Source organism: Falco biarmicus, chromosome 13 (genome assembly GCF_023638135.1).
Source record: "Falco biarmicus isolate bFalBia1 chromosome 13, bFalBia1.pri, whole genome shotgun sequence".
NCBI classification, from domain to species: Eukaryota; Metazoa; Chordata; class Aves; order Falconiformes; family Falconidae; genus Falco; species Falco biarmicus.
Window position 1 is genome coordinate 12,763,828 of NC_079300.1, and position 17,494 is coordinate 12,781,321.

Genomic DNA, 17,494 nt, shown 5'->3' on the forward strand with positions numbered 1-17,494 from the left:
CCTTTGCTCTAATATTGCTTTTCACCCATTTCCCTGTCCTTCCAGAACACCCCTCTTTGAACAGCTGTCTTCTCACTGAGCTCTATGTTGTGTTTATTGCAAATAACATAGGGTTAGCTAACATCACCTTGTGACTTACCCTCCTATCCATGAAGCCATGGATATTCTGGAGCTCCCCCAGCCTAGGCACCATCTCAAAATATGGCTTTTATTCTTCTTTATTCCTTGGTGATATGACCTGGAGTAGGCAGTGGGCAGCAGGTCAAATAAGAGTCCAATGTGTGCTGTCATTGCCAATAAAGCGAACTGGATATGGGGTTGCCTCAGGAGAAGCCTGGACAGTAGACTGAATGAGTTACTGTTCGCCTTTACTCCCTGCTGGTGAGGCTGTTACCCGGTCTTGAGTCTTGCAGTTGAAGAAGGTTATTGAAGAGCTGGAGAGGGTCCAGAGGAGGGGAAGTCAAGGACCTAAAGCACATGGCCTACAAGAAGAGGCTGAGGAAGCTTTGCCTCCTGATGGAAAGGAAGCAAAGGAGTGATCCAACAGCAGCCTGTGACTTCTGCCGGGAGCGTTACGAAGACAACAGAGCCAAATAATTCTGTCCAGATGGCAAAATAAAATACCATGGACATGCACCATGGATTGGGAGATTCAGCTGGAGAGTTGGAAAGCTATTTTCATTGGAAAATAGCGCAACACTTGAACAAGTCACCAAGTAGCAGGGGATTGTCCTCTTTGGAGGTTTTCAAGGACAAAGCCATGGCAAGCCTTATCTACTTGTGGTGATAGTCCATCTCCTGCTAAAAGCAGGACTTGGTTACCTGCAGAGATCCTCTTTCTTTCCTGACAGTACTGCAGGCTTTCAGCTTCTGGAAGGAGGAAGCACTTAAATCTGTATTTTTGCTTTGTGTTCCAAAAGGGAGACAAGAATACTTTGGGGTGCTCATGTCTTGGTGATGTCAAATCACCCATTGTTGTGAAGCTCAAAGAAATCTAGTCTTTTTCTGACTGTTTATATGAGGGGGTCTGTGTACTTCCTCTCCTACATTTTTCATGCACTCAAATATCTTGCTTCCATTAGCAATCTCTTTGCAGCATCACTTCCCAGCCATCTGGCAGCAATCACTCTTCTGTGTGTTAGGATATAGGATTTTCCATAGGAAAAAGGCTATTTCCTCTGATTATTTGCAAGGTGCCATGGGCTGAACTGCCAAAACCGAGGCACATTTGGTGCAGTGCTCAGGAAGGAGAACAGCTCATCCAGGGATTTGTCATAATCAAGACTGTGACTTCCAGGACAGCTTAGGATCTGAGGGAGGAAAAGTTAACTGGATCAGGTGGGAGGAAAAGAATCGGGGATTGAAGATTTTGATCCTGGACACAGTTCCTGCCCATTAATTGTTTTAATTGCTTCCTTTGTAGGCACTACAGTTGCAAAGTCTGGTTTGTACTGCCAGTCCCTCAAGGTGTCACAAGAAGGTTTTAGTGGCGCTGGTCCCACTCTGATGCCATTCTTGAGTGGGGCCCATGCTATGCCCATATTCTGGGCTGCAGCTCCTTTTCCATTCACAGAAATCCTCTCGATAGCTTGGGGTTCAGACTGCCAACAACACATAGGTTTTCTTCCAGGGATGGCAGCAGCTGATTCTTCCTGAACCACTGCTGTTTTAGAAAAGGAGTGCAGGGAACCGTCACAAATAAAACCCCCACCTACACCCATGCTAGCCTTGCTGGGTAGGACCTCAAGCTCTACACCGTTTCCTTGTTCACTCAGTATCGGTTTCGCACTGAGCTCAGATCCCTGGTGTTTCTCCCTGGGCTGAGACATGTACACACAGCACTCTGCAAAACTAATACAATTATCTAAGTGTCAACATGCTGCCATGGTCCCATTTGGGTCCACTGGGGTCATGTTGATATCTCACTGATGAGCTGAATGTTCTGCACGCATCCTTCTTGTTTACAGCCAGCATCAGCATCCAGACAGCCTGGGCTTGCTCTAACAGCTTTAACCTTGCCATCTTATTATGCCCTGATTTCTTTTCTCTTACGTGGGACTCTCTTGATAGGCTTGATTCCAGTACATCTCCGTTGGTTGAGAAGTCCAATCCCTTCACAATTTTATCTGATGGATAAGCTCTCTGTTGCTTGGCAGTGCCTAGTTGAAGTAGGAAGCCAAGTACTGAGCTGTGCTATAGGCAAGACAATGAATAAAGAAGGAATAAAGGCAGCTTTTTTTTGGCAGAAGGATCTTGAAAATTAATCGTGTGCAGGAAAACAGTATTTGCGTAAGGGACCTCATGGCCTGAGAATCCCAAAATAATCTTTCTACATCATTCTCCTGTTCTTTTGCTGTCCCTATTAATATATTTCCTCTCTCAATTTATACACAAAATTCTGAAACATCCATGTCAAACTTTTCTTTGTGGTGCAGCAACACCCTCACAAACTTGTAGGTCAAGTTATCAGGAAGAGAAGCTTTAAGAATTGGAAGAAGTTTGTCTGGCTCAGAGCTACCTCTTGGCTCAGCTCTTAAGGTTCAACGACAAACTTTGCTGTACTTGCGTAACCATTTTGGGCCAACCACCAGGTCTATGTCCTCCATTGCAATTGCCCTGGGGTTTGTTGTGACCGCAAGTAGCTGAGGCCTTAGGTTAATGTTTTATCCATTATGATTGCGTTTGGAGTGGCTGAGGATAGTTTCATACCACAGAAGTAAAGAATCGGCCTGCTCTCTGGTGAAATTGTAATGTGGTCATTAGCGTTGTGTTAGATTAGGTAGATCTATCTATCTCCAGGGAGCCAGTACTCGCTGTTTGTTTCGATGCACATGGGCCAGTCAAGTTCAATTTATCGGGATTTTAAAGCCTAGTTTGTCGTCCAACACCAGGATGGGACATGTCTGTAAAAGGAAGATCTTGTTCATCAGCTTTTAGGTGTGTGTTTTGTCAAATTCAAATAGCCCACATTTAATCCCAAAACTACTAATGCAGTTATATTAGGAAACAAAAGAAGTTTTATGTTCAGTTTGCCTTTCTGCCATTTCCCCTACTGAAGCTCATACAAGAGAAATGAACTAAGGAGGAAACTTAAGAAAGGGTACGTTTTTGGTTGATGCCAAAATTGTCCCAGCAGCAGGGTTTGGATATAAAAATGAATGTGATATTGGGTTGGTATATGATGAACTACAATCATGGTGACATGAATCTGTGTCAAACATCTTTGTAGCAGAGAGACCATTCTTTACCATCCTGTCTTTACAATCTCCGCTATGGACTTGCTGTCTTTCTGTTATATCTGAGTAATACCGTAGAAGTAGTAGCAACTTTAGTACATAAAGGAAAAGTCACATCACAAACTGGCATGGATCTGCTGCCAAAAAAAAATGTGTGGATGCAGCCATGCTACGAAAAACAAAAAGTTATTTTACAAGTATTAGTTATTTAGTTAAAAGAATGGACACGTACTGTTTCATTTGTGAACCGTTGCAACTAGAGTATAAGGAATATAATGTTGCATTACCAGTAGGTGATATTGCTGACATACCTTAAGTAGGATACAGCTATATTGCTACAAACCCTTTTGAGGGCAGATAAAGTCACAGCTGGAAGTCTGGCGTTTTAGAGTCATAGAGTAATTGATTTTGGAAGGTATCTCTGAAGGTCATCTGGGCAAACCCCTTGCTCAAAGCAGGGTGAACTTTGAATTTAAATCAGGTCTTCTGGAGGATCCCATGGAAATTTGTTTGAAGCTGTTAAAGCCAGAGTGAGATACTAGATTATGTCCTTCGAGGAATAATTCAGCACAAGCAGTGCTTTAACAAGGTTTCTTTCTCCTTTAATTCCTGTGATAATACTAGTGATGTCCCACAGTGGGAAACTGGTGAATGCTTTCAGTCCTGTTTAACTGAAGAAGTGACTTGGATTTATTCATTACTTATTTATGTATCTATTTATTTAATTAATTTTGAGGGGATTGAACTGAAGACACGAAAACCTGCCTTATCCAGGCAATTGGAAGAAAGTCTGGGTCTGGGGGGAGAGGGAGAGTTAAATTTGCTCCAGCTGACACCTGTTGTGAAAGACTAAAGCAAAACATCAAGAAATGTCCATAAACAGTTTAAAAGGGGTGCAGGCAAGGAAGCCTGATCTCAGGGAGAGATTGTGCCGCAAGGAGTCAAAAGTCCATGCGCGTCAAGTTTGCATATGGTCAAGAAGGCAGTCACTGGCGGGTGACAACATGTTCCATTCTTCTTAATCATGTCTCGGAGTCACTTGGTGGCTCAGTTAACTCCTATTAGCTCTCCACTGCTCACGTCAGCCACATACACAGGATTCCCAGTGCTCAGCAGCACCTGCAGCTTTGTGGTTCCTGGTTGGTGACATGACGTTTGAGGAGCGTGAAGGGCCAGAGTCAATTTGCCTCCAGGAGAGTCTTAGGAAATGCTTCTTTGGACTGGTTAACATTATAGCACATAAATTCAGTGAGATGTTATGCAGATCAGCAGTGACTAAGGGAATTCAAAAGGACTCCCAGTTCCCCAAATCACATAATTTCCCATATGATGCAAAATCGATGAGGATAGTAGTACCATATGGGAAGGACATCCAAGGAGAGCTTGGGCTGAGTTTGTAAATACCTGTGGCACTTCCTATGTTTGGTTGAAGACCTCCAATGAGACCAGAATTTTGACGTTATATCCTCTTTTCGAAGCCATAAGAAGCAGGAAAGCTTCACAGCTAGACATCATTTGCCATAAATGGAGAAATAAATTCATTTAACTTTCAAAGGGGAACAGTGCCAAGAGAAACTATCAGCTTTGGGAATTTATAAAGAGCAAATCTCTCTGGTCAACGTCAATTACTGCTTTCGGCTAATAAGTGGAGTGGAGGTGATGAGGACAAAGCAAAGAACTGTATTTTAGCAGGGCATTTGATTTTGTGCTTTTGGGAATTTCAGGCAAAAAGTGAAGACAAGTAAGCTGAGGAAAGAAACATCCATTCTTGTAGGCTGCGCCTCTGACTGAAAGCCTCACTTGAAAGGGACAGCGTGGCATGACTTTGCATCGTGAAGGGTGTCCCCTAGGTTCATCGCTGGAGCTGATCTTTAGAACTCAGTTGGAAGGTGAAGTCAAGTCAGTAGTTCTGAGTTCTTTTACATAGATGGAAGAGAAGGGAGAGTGCAGAGAATGCAGTCTGCCTTTCTACACATGGGTCTTGTAAGCCCTTAGAAACAAACTTGTGTTATCCAAGCAAGGGGATGTCTCGATCATGTTCCTGAATAGTGTCAGAGAGAAGCCGCAATCTGGCTTCCAGTTGCATCTACTGTCAGCAAACAGGGTCCTGATTCCCTGTATCTGGTCAGTCCCTTGGCCTTAGGGGTGATGGCTAACTGTGCATGGGTGATACTAGGACAGAACATCAGGGACCTACGTCAAGCCAGTGGATTTAGGAAGGAGTGTGATGAAAGACAAAGCAGACTGTCTGGAAGCACAGACTGTTGTTGCTCATTTTTTGTTAAACACTGTTGCTACCCTCTATGAAGCATTAGCTTAATTAACGCGGGGACAAGTTCTTCTATTTTGGCAAAGTCCATCAACATCCAAGGAGTATTTGGTCCATGTTATAAATATGAAAATGAAACGAAGATTTATTTGGGTACAGTCTAATCACAGAAAAGCTAGCCTGTCTCAGAGATGAATGCGCTAATGATTTCAAGAGTAGACAGATTGCTACTCTACTCTTCCATTGCTTATCTGATGTGAGGCTAAATTGACTTGGAACCCTTTTTGGTTTACCTTTGCTTCTCAAAGGTGAATGACATCCTGTAATTAAAAGCAAAAACAAGCACTTATGCCCACACATTGGGGGGAAAAAATATAAAAGGAATAAAAAACCTTGTCAGGCTTTTATTACTGCCTGCTATTATCATCTGTTGATATTCCTGCTCTGATATTTTTAGATAATGTGGTCTCATCTTGGGATTCATGGATTCCAGTTCCTCTGCTGTGGTGTATTCTCTCATGGCTAGAATTTTCTGAACTTACGGCATTAAGATCATCCTAATGATAGAACCAGAGCACACTGTTTTCCTTATTTATGCAGTGTGATTTCGCTCTTTGCTCTTAATGTTATTTATCATGGTTAGTCTGGTCTTATCCTCTGCCTCCAAAAGTAGGTGATGACTAATGCTTCCAAGGAAGGAAGGATAACAGAACCTCAGGCAGCCACAGCTGATTTCAGTTTTGTTTTTGTCTTTGATATTATTCATCATTTTACCCCTTCCATTTTAAGTTAGCCTTCTTGGAAAAATGGTCTTATGCTAGCATCCACCATTTCATAGCTGAAAAATTGAAGAGAGTTCGAAGTAAATATACATGAATGAATCAAGAGAAGTCTGCTCTTTACAGTGAGTTTAATTGATACTTAATTTAAATGTTCTGATTTGATTTGATTTGATTTAACCAGTGACCTGGCTGTGTTCTGAAAGGATCTGCGTAAGGAAGCAAGACAGGTCAGTAATGCAGATGAAAGAAGCGTAACAAAATTCAGTGGCTGGAAGCAGAGCTAGGTATATTTAAAGCCAGACATAGCTAGATTAATTTAAAGCCAGACATAAAGGAGAAACTTTAATTATGGGGCTTAATTGCTTGCCCAAACAATTTACCTAATGCTGTGGTGGATACTCCAATACTTGCATTCTTTCAGTTGAGGATACATGTACTTTATAATAAATAATCTGTAGCTCAATAAAAGCTTTGTGGAGTAGTAGTTGGATAGAGTTCAGTGCCCTGCACAGTGCAGAAGAGCTAGACGTGGTGATCAATGAGAAGGGCTTTCAAAGCAGTGAGGTAAAGAAGATTTAGGAGATTTTTGTTTGGGGTGGGGTGGTGAATTTTGGAAAGGGGTATTGCCAGAGCGGTCAGTGAGTAAGGAGTCACGAGAAAAGCTCGTAGCAGCCCCATCAGGAACGGAGCTGTTGAGTTACTGCTGATCAGGGAGGATGGCAGTGTGAGGGTGGCAGGCAGAAGTGCAGAAGGCTTCAGCCAAGAAAGAGGGATGTGTGGCACTGATGAGGAAGCAAGAGGTGGTTCTCCCTCTGGGAGGGTTCCCAGGGACATGGGCTTTGATGACAGAGGTTGTTCCACCCTGGCTGTGTTAAGTGTTCAGTGGCTGGATTTATTCAGGTTTGCTAGAAAGGGGGTGCACTGAGTGCAGGCCATGCCTGATGAATGATTTGCTTGGAGCAGCAATGTGGGGGCAACTGTAGATTTAACCTACAGTTTCATTTTTCAGTGAAAGCTCTGTGGTCCATCCAGTGACTTGAGCAGCAGAGAGATCAAATGCCCTTTGCATTTAGCATCCAAGGAGCAGCAACAGGTAGCTTGTCCATCAGAAGGGCTGGTGACACTCACCATTCTCCAATGGAGAGGGATTCTTTTTGAAGACCCAAACTGATCAGATTGGGTTTGATGTTTTTTTGGCTCCATCTGCTATTACCCTTGAAGGAGGAGTTTGCTGTATTCACCCTTAGAAGCGGGTAGTGCAGCTATTTTAACAGCTCCATCCCTGACAGCCAAGGTGGGTGGGTGCAGTTCACATTATCCCCTGCCCAGTGTGCATGCTCCCAGGATGTTTTTTGAGGTCCTGCTTCTTGGGTTCCCCCAGCCTAAACATCTTGATGCTCCTTCCATTGTATTTTACCTGTTCCTTGGTTTTCTCAAGCCTGCAGTGTCAAATAGTTTGTTCTTTTTATTCTGAGTTTCTCAATGACTTTAGCCTTCTTGCAACCACTGACTTCTGCAATCCCCCACATCCCACATCTAGCTAGAAACTTCTGAAAACAATACTGTTTACTGTAGAACCGGCAGGAATGACTTGTTTTGGAAGGAAACTCCTCAAAGGCAAAAGTGGAACATGTTTGTTGGTGGTGTCTGCTGGCTAGCCAGAAAAGCACTGCCTTTACCTGTCAGAGGTTCTCCAAGGGCAGGAACCACAGTGGTGCTGAGGCAGTAGCATATGTAAGAGTAAGTTTAGAGTAAGAGGACTGGTTATAAGCCCAGGTTTCCCTGTACTGTTTTGATTACTTGTCCACATCACAAAATGTTCATCTCTCTTTCTCCAAAAAAGCTTCTGCTTGAAAACTGGGCACATTGCAGGGAATGGTGAGGGAGCACTGATGGCTTTGTCTGAATTAGCCAGGGTGCTCCACTGTGGGTAACCCTGCAGAGGGAGGTGAGGGGCTGTGCCTATCTGCAAGCCACTCTCTCTTATATTTTGTGTTGCTCTTGGCATTTTACCAGATGAAAAAATTGGGGGAAAATAACAGCAAACCCAGAAGTTTAGCTTCAGCTGTTAAAAAAGTTTCATTAATTTTTTTTTTTTTTTTTTTTTTTTTAAATGATCTTGCGAAGTAGTTAGACTGAATTTAATTGAGGCTAGGGAGCTGGGGCTGGAACAGACGAGGAAAAGCAAACTTGCTGAAAACACTGTGAAGGCACAGATAGCAAAAACGAGTGGCAGCAAATGCGTAACAGAAAATGAGAAGGGGAGAAAAAGTAAAAGAAAAGGCTAACAGGGAAACAATTAGAAAATACCACCACCACCAAAACAAATGTCTTGGAGGGTAGCTGAGACAGAGTTGTGTGCCAGCTTACACTCAGCAATTGACTTACAGCAGCGTGGTCTTCACGCTCCCAAACTGTCCATAAGAGCAGTCTGCTTTTTAAGCTCATTAGTTGAGATTCACACCCATCTTCAGCCATCCCCAGCACTGTGCAACCTTGCTACTGAAGCCAGTATTCTTGGTTTGTGCATCATCGCTTAACCCATCCCTGCCATCAATCTGGAGGACCATGAGAACCCAGTGAGGCCAAGGCATGTTGCCAGGGAAGTGGTTAAGGAACAACTAGGCAGCCACCAGAACAGGTATGACAGTAATCTGGTCAGTACTGGGAATATTTTTTTTCCTGCTTTGAATCAGTATGGACATAGTATCCAGGGCTTCAGGGTGCTTCACTCAGTGGGATGCTCTTTCATATGAGATGTCAAACCAGGGGCTGAAAACCTGTCAGAATAAAACTACAGGATGCTTTTAGCAATGGCTAAGGTATGATCATCTGTGGATGCAGTAACTCTGCAGAGTGCAAAGTTGTTCTGTTTAGCTCTTAAGGCTGAGTGCCATCATTGCTTTTCTGCTTTTAAAACCTAGATAGTTGCCTGCACTTTATTGCTGTATTTTACATTTCTGAAGGATGTGGGAGGAGGAGGCAGCAGTGCAGGTGAGTCTTGCTGCTCGAGTGGCAGTTGTTTACTAGGTCCATCAGGGCTGGTAACAGGAAGCACCAGGCAGCGGGAGTGCGGTTCGCGTGGCCTCTGCCCCCACCCGCTGCCGCTGGTTTCCTCCCCAGCCCCATGGGGAGGACCTGCCTTTCACTTCTTGCTTTCAGAATGATGCTCCGCGCTGTTAATGTAAGGTCGGACAGCAGGCATATGGGGGAGGAAGTTGGTGCCCTTGCAGCTCAGCTTTGGATACTTGTCCATCTCCAGGGGTGCTCCCACCATGCTCCTGTCTGCCTCTTTTCTGGCCAGTCCCAGTGGGTTCCTTTCGCTGGTATCAGATGTCTGGTGCAGCAGGCTCATTTTCCAGTGGCAGGTATTGCGAAAGGGCTGTGTGCACACTGAGCAGTCAGACTGCAGGATGAGGAAGAGCCTCAAGTGTTGGGGCTGATGTTTGGCGCTTGCCAGTTCCTCTCCCACACCAGAAGCAAAGGAGGTGGAAGATAACCACAAATTGTCTCTCTCCTAGTGTCGGGTCGGACATTGTGATTTTAAGTAGAAATGATTCCTCAAGTAGAAAACCTGTTAACCTAAAGTAAACTTACCGGGCTGGAATAAGCACACATACATACACATCACTTTTAACAGTCGTTGCTCTTAGCTGCAGGTACTGTCCCATACTACCATGTGGAGACCTTGCTCCTTTCCCCTAGACTGACTCAGCATTGCTAACAGTGGATTGCTAGCACAAGGTTATCCGTGCAGCAACCCACAGGACTACTTTCTCTAGTTTATACCCCCCAAAAAAGTTTTCGTTTACGGAATTTGCTCCACCATGAAGCTTGTAGAATGCAGATGCTTTGCCAGCCAGGATGAGTTGGCAAAACAGCTCTGCTCCTAATTCCTGAACAGCTTAATCTTGACATTTCTAGTGATGTGTGAGCCCAAATAAGGAGAAAGGGGAAATGAAGTGTGATTTCTGCTTTGTTTTTAGTAGGTAGACTTAAATATGCTATCAGATGTGCCTTCTTCCTGCCTAATTGTCCCATATAATCCTGGAGGCTGGTTGAAAAGCTCAGTGTGTGTTTCTCTGAGAAGCATGTGTGCATGGGAGTCTTAGCTGTGAGGCACCAAGAGTGCTCAGGTAGGCTAGGAGTAAGCTAGGAATAGACCCTGTGGCTGCATTCCTGCATGGTATCAACAAGCCGTATGTGGCTGCACTCGTCAGCTTTGGAAATAACGCCTCGTGAGCCATTCAGATAGATTGCTGCACGCATGACCACAGAGCTGTGTCAGAATAATTAGAGAGCTGTAGTACCGTGGACTTCGGTAATGATTTCACTCCAAGGAGGTCTCCACCCTCCAGAGGCCAGAGGTCTGTCCCCTTTCCTCTTCCCAGCCCCAGCTCAGAAGACTGTTTGTACCAGCTAATACAGCCCTTTGCTGCCACACTCAGTGGAGCTACAACTCAGCACCTCACCTCAGCCCCGGCAGACTGCTCTTGCTGCTGCCGTTGGGGACTGCCTCTTTGCGGATCCAGCAGCCCCTCTGCTTTGTCCCATCGTTCCCAGATGGAAACACTTTCCTGCAATGGCAGTCTGCTAATGTCTCCCATGGCCTGGTGCTCTCTCTTGCACTGATCCTTTTCCCTGTTCAAAACAAATCTTTCCTGATCAGGTCGCAGCTGCCTGCTGGTTTCAGTGGCCTTGAGGAGTCCTGATATCAAAGCAGAGTGTTGCCAGAAGTGACAGGGTGCTCAAGAGCTCCAAAATTAGCATTGAACATTGTATTTCTTGTATTGTGGGATCTTAATTTCTTCATCATACCTCAAATCCAGCTCTATAGGACTATCTGATGGTACTGTAGGACCATCGCCACTACCCAGCGGGTGTGGTTTGTGTGGAGTGAAAAGCACTTGTTCATTGCAATGAACAGTTTTTTTATGGGCAACATTTTCAGCAGCATCTGAGTCCAGTTCTCAAAAGTGATGTAGGCTTTTAAGAGGGCCAAGCCAAGATTTTCATAAATAAGTAATGATTTGGGCTGCCTCTGTTTTCTGTTACACAAGTCAAGATGTCTAAAAGGAGCCTGGTTGTCAGCAGTTGTGGGATTCTGGCGTTTTTTCAAAATTGACATGCTTTTAAAATATCTTAAGCTGGGCATTCAGAAGTGGAGGCATCAAGAATGATTAGCAGCTTTTGAAATACTTTTTCTTAAAAGTTTGAATGAAAATCACTGGGACATGGGAACCTAAATGACATGTGAAAAAGTGCTAAAGGTGTATTTTGGAAGTGTGTCTGCCTATCTGTGACTACGCTTGCCCCCAGAGCACCTGCACTGTTGTCTGTTAATGTACTCACAAAAGCCTAACAGGGAAAGGCAAAGAAATCAGTCCTATGCAAAATGGGTGGTGGGAGTGATGGGCTTCCCCAGGGTGTCAGCCTGCCTCTGCTTTCATTTGAAGAGGAACATAGCAACACTTTTTGCAGGCACCAGCAATGAGCTGATCAGTATTTCTGACCTACTGGGGGAAGAAAAACAAGTTTCTATCTTATGCCCTATATATTAGGACCACTACGTTTAAAGATAAGCATGCACAAGTTAAACTTGTAAAAGGGTTTTGTAGGTTTGATTTTATAAACCAGCAAATTAGTAGGTTTGCAGCTGTTATTCCCCCAGCCTAAGTGCCTGACTTACATGTGACTCTCTTCCCCTCTCCTCTCAGATCTGAACCATGTCCCACCCGTCCTGGCTCCCACCCAAGAGTACCAACGAGCCTGTTGGTCACGTTACTGCAAGGATGGAGACCACACATGCCTTTGGGACTCCCAGCATCTCAGTGTCCACCCAGCAGACACCAAAGAAGTTTGCGCCTGTTGTTGCCCCTAAGCCAAAGTACAACCCATACAAACAACCAGGAGGTGATGGTAAGTCTTCTTTTAGGAAAGAACTGCAACTGTCTAATTCAGAGGCAGTGACTGCTAACATAGGCTGCTCTTGACTTGCTCTTCGTTGATGAGTTTGTGGGAGCCTCCCTGTTTCAAATCATTGAAATCAAGAAGAATGTGAAGGTTTCTCTTACCCTCACTCTGGCTAGCTGTCCTTCTGTGAGGTGCAGGGCTGGGGGAGGGCATGGGGACGGATCTTGGTTTGAATTTGAAGCGGATGTCCTATGCCCAAGACCGGTACTTTTCAAGGGGTTTTGCTTGCTTGGACTCTGCTGGCATGTGTTGATCCAAGGAGATGGGACTTGAACAACCCTCTTCAGTATTGGTTTGTTCATCCCAGCACAACCGGAATCCTTACAAAGGTGGAACCGAGCGGTGGGAGTATGGGTATAACTGGGGTAAGTTTGGCAGAATGGGTCTAGGAGTACTTCCTCTCAGGCTTGCTGGTTCGATTCGGTTTCACTTTTATTCTTTTCCCTCTACTGTGGAACACTTTTGAATATGAACTAATTTAATGATATAATTCTGATTAAAAAAAATCGAATTTGCCTGACCATTGCAATATCCTCTGGAGCTGTTCTGTCAGTAAAACTAATGCCTGCCAATCACCATATGTTAGCCTTCCTCTACCTCCTGCTATAAAAGTCCTGCTCTCTGCACATAGCTGAGAAGCGAGCAAGGGACTTCGGTTCCCGGCTTGAGGACCCATGGAGGGAGAGAGTTCCAGGCAAAGGGAGCACATGGCTGGGAGCACCTCTGGGGTCTGCAACTGGGAACCTGCCAGCTGGAGCACCCAGGATGCCACTAGCTGACAGTGGGGAGTGTGTGATGGAACCTTAATGCAGCAGAAACAAGGTGGAAGCCAAGGATTTCAGGAGAGACTGCTAGCTGCCTTGGCAGAGTAGTGACTTTTCTATTCCTGCTGATTTACTTTGGTTAGAAACAGGCTGAAAACTCTTCTCTCTCCTTCTCTCCATCCTCCCTGCAAAGAAAAAAGTTGTATTCAAGAAAAAAGAATACAAATTCAAGAAAAAACAGCTTTTGATTTTTGGTTTTGGATAATCTACTTTGCTCCATCACCACTTTTCACTCTTTTGCGTTCAGTGCAATAAGATAAATATAATGTGTATAATTTTTTTCCTTTTTCTACTCTATCTTTTGAAAGCATGTGCTTTTTCAGGAAGACTACAGAATAATGGAAAGGAGAAAGAAAAACAAAGCAGCATATTAAATCTTGCAGTTGAACGATTTGCTAAAGTTAAGGATATTTTGTAGGGAAGTTGGAAAAGTCTGACGAGTGTCTCATTTTTTTTCCCTCTGCCGCTCTAACTTTGGCAAATTCAGAACAAAAAAAGAAAATGTGTTGGAGGGGAAGAGCGAAGTCATATGCACCTGTTCTGTTGCCTTCGGTAACAAAACTCAGCGAATAAGAGGAAGACATTTGGAATTAAAAAATTTCTGGAATGCAATGAAAATGTCACCCTCAAGTCAAGTGGGAATTCTTATTTTTCTGATTTCTTAAAATTTAAAATAACGATGGAAAACAACACTTTTTTTTTTCTAGGAAAACTGTTGGTGATCAGCCACTATGTTTTTTCATGAAAAATGTCAGTATGCCTTAATTGTTGGTGCTTTAGTGGTTGTAGATCTGCTTATATGTAACTCAGGAACATTATCACCTTCTAAAAAATTCTCTGCTTCTTGGCATTTGGGGAATGAGGCTTTCCCAAAGAGCAGAGCAGGCACTGCAGGCTGAGCAGGGGAGACGAGACATGCAAACATTTCTCATGTAACCCTTACTACGCTGTCCTGCAAGCAACTGAGCATTGCTGGGTCTGTTAGAAACTGGGAGACATCAGGAGCTCCCAGGGGGACTTTTTCAGTGCCAGTCCCTTGTGCTGTCTGATGCTGGTCTTTTGGAGAATCCATCATTATCTGACAGGCCTGGAAGACCTAAGGGTTGGCCAAGACCTGGTCAGGGACTGCCTTAGTGATGTGACAGTGTGTCTGCAGCTTAAGCTAATCCACTTTCAGAAGGTGACATGCTGCTGGTTGGTGTCAGCAGCTGGTGCAAAGCCATTAGCCCAGCCATATATAACCCTGAGAACATGAGGCTTCTGAGATCTGGCAGGTGAGAGGGGAACAGTGAGAAAATATTTAGCCCAACGCACTTCATTCACTTTCTGTGGCTCCCTTCTCTCCTCCAGTGTGTTTTCAATTACTTCCATTGTTTTTGCAGCAATCATTCAGCCTGGGAGACAGCTCCATGCCCCACTGCTTTCCTGCATAAAGGGGCACTGTGAGTCATTTTCCTTAAGTTTGTTCTCTGTTGGTCACAGGTCCTTCCCATCTGGTTAGCTGTGAGTCTGTAGGTGGAGGAGCTGCAGCATCCCCTCGCACCCCGGTGTGTTTCATCCCTCCTACCCCACCAGAGCTGCTTTGCTGGAGGCACGTGGGCTTTCTGCCCAGCATGCGGACAGCACACAGCACAGCATCCTTCTGCTACAGATGAGTGGAGCAGCAGTGTCGCTCCAGGGAAGGGCTGTCCCAGGGCTGGGATGGGGCAGAAAGCATCTGTGCACTTCATGGCCTGGCACAGCCTTGCCTGCCCCAGCCGTGTCACTGGAGCTGGTTCCTTACTACCAGAGGCTGCAGGAATGGTATCAGTAATCTCTCCGGGAAACCAGCAAATTCTGTTCCCAGCAATTTCTTCACCTCCTTGCCTTTAACATTTGGGAAAATGCATGCTCTGGCCTTGTGTTTCTTTATTATTAATTTGTAGGCATGTTGCTTGCATGTAGCAGGTCTGCCCAGCTGATTGCATTTGTGGTTTTATTTCTTGGTCACGTTGAAAGTGCAGGGGAAAGACACTGCAGTGACAGGCTGTGGAGCAGGCGCTGAGTGCATGGGGGGGATCAGCTGTACCCCCCTCCTCCTCCCACCAAAGTATTTCCTTGCTCTCACTTTGACTTTGATTTTATTTTTTTTTCCCCTGACACCTGCACAGAAAACAGCCAGAAGGTACTGATTAAAAGCAACTCAATGGAACTTTAAAGGAAGTTAGAAATGGTTAAATGACTGAAAAAAAAGTGAAATCACAACAGCCAACAGTTTATAAACCAGCAGCATTTTAATGTGACTTGAAGCACTTAAGACGTGCGTGGTTTAGACCAGCTAAGTGAGCAATTTTCCTAGCGCTGCCAGCCTGCTTCCTTGCTATTTGCCATGCTGACTGGCTGTGACTTGTTTCAAACTAGATTTATCAACTCATCAAAGCAGAGACTGTGTCTTGCTGTCACAGGGATCCATTTGAGGGCCCCCAGGTATAACTGCAGTAGTAATAGTAATAATCGGCATCATCATCATCAATAGGACCACAACTCTGATTAACATCCTGCACAGGTCCCTGTTGTGCAGCTAGCTGAAGAGGCAGGCACAGCTGTGTTTTTATAGGTCCTACAAACACCGGACCAGACTTCCACACGCTGTGGTCTCTGCTGGGTTTCTGGACAATTTAGTGCTAGCGTTCCCCCCTGCGACAGTTTGTGGGGGATTAACCTTTCCTGATCCTGGGAAGTGTGAGCACCATGGTCCCTGGGATGTGCAGGTGCCCCGATGTCTTACACAGCTCTGTATTTACCCCTTGGAGGGAGGAGAGCTGTTTGAGCTTGGGAAAGATGGTTTTGTAGAAAGTAAACAAGTATGCATGGGAAGGAAGTGTGACTGCTAATGAGTTAGGCTGGAAATCAAAATTAGATGTCCAGACTTTTGAGCAGTAGCTCTAAGAAAGTGGAACCAGGGCCAAGACTGGTCCTTGGATAGAGCTGGATGTGTTTGAAGTTTGAAAGCATCTTTGCTTCGTGCTGGGAGAAGATGGGTCCTGAGATGGATGAGACACCATCCAGTCATGGGTCCTGACAGGCCACTTCTTATATTTGGCTTCTTTCTCTATGCTCACGTTTGGTGCTGCCTGCCTCCTCGCTCTGTTCCTCAGCACACCCTGTCCAACAGCATGTATAATGGGTATATAATGAATAATGTCCTCTGTACTCACTGAGCAAAAAAATCTCTTGAGCAAAAAAATCTCTTAAGCAAAATAATGCCTTTTTTCAAGTGGAAGGTATTAATTTTGTTTCCTTTGAAAGCACTGGATGCCCCATCATTGGAAGTACTCAGGTTTGACAGGGCATTGAGCAACCTGACCTAGTGAAAGATGTCCTGGCAGATGGCAAGGAGTTGGAACTAGGTGGTCTTTGAAGGTCCCTTCCAACCCAAACCTTTCTGTGATTCTGTGGTTGCCCTCCCTCCCTTTCCTGTGGCTTATTTCTCTCCTGCTCTCCAGCTTTTACACTTAAATTGGTATTTCAGCATCTTCAACAGAGCTGGAGCCTTGGGGAAATGCTGCCACGTAGCTGTTCCCATCTATGCTGGACTCAGGAAGATGCAGAGGATTTATAGCTTGCAGATGAAGCAAATTGCCTTTTCTCCTCTTTTCCCTAATCCCAGAAAACAGGGCCTCGCCCTCCAGAGCAGATTAAGGAGGCATCTGCCACGGAGCGAGGTTGGTGATGGTTGATCCACTGGCTTTGAGCATGCTGCTGTGAGCCTGGTGGCAGCAGCACCGGTGACAGCTTGCATGCTGGGTGGCACAGGAAGGAGAGCTGGCAGCTGCTCCCAAGCGAGTGCTGCTGGGACAGGTCAGTTGGGGTGCACTGGGATGGCACCAGGGCTTGTGAAGCCAAAATCAGGGGCTTCAAAAACGTGTAAAAAAATACGTTGTCAGCCTGAGGCACTCAGAAGAGCCTGAGGTGAGTCTCTTCAGGCTGTTGGGTGAGTGGCAAGCTTTGTGGTGTGATTTGCCTTTTGGTTTGGATTCTTCGGGTTTCAAGCTTGTTTTCATAACTGCAGCTCTTTCCCCCTTGCCTTTCCCCCTCCCCTCCAAAGAAAACACCACAGATGTGAAGAAGCACAAGTCCAGGAGAAACCACACTGTGCTGATGCAGGTGGAGCGCAGCCGGTGAGCCCTGGGAGGCTGCTGCCCAAGCCCAGCTGGATTGCAGGGTTGGGCTTTCCAGTCCATCATTCATGAGCACTGCCACAGCTCCTTCTGGGTCAAATACACCTCCTGTGGCCATCCTGTGTGGTCACCTGAAAAGTGATTTGATGGTGGCAGGGAGGGGAAGGGAAAGGAGCGAGCCCATCCTCGCCTGCTGGGAACTTCTAGATCATTGCTTGGCACCCAGGAGGTCGGTCTCCTGCTCCTGCAA

At 45.2% G+C, this 17,494-nt stretch overlaps 1 protein-coding gene across 9 annotated transcripts in view; it reads left to right on the plus strand.

Annotated features, from left to right (window-relative positions):
* Positions 1-17,494, plus strand: part of LPP (LIM domain containing preferred translocation partner in lipoma) — a 356,533-nt gene that overhangs the window by 121,841 nt on the left and 217,198 nt on the right. For all 9 annotated transcript variants that reach the window (XM_056358001.1, XM_056358000.1, XM_056357999.1 and 6 more), the window contains one exon: positions 12,005-12,206. In XM_056358001.1, coding sequence (XP_056213976.1) covers positions 12,014-12,206 — 193 coding nt within the window. In that variant the 5' untranslated portion in view covers positions 12,005-12,013. The remainder of the gene's footprint in view (positions 1-12,004; positions 12,207-17,494) is intronic.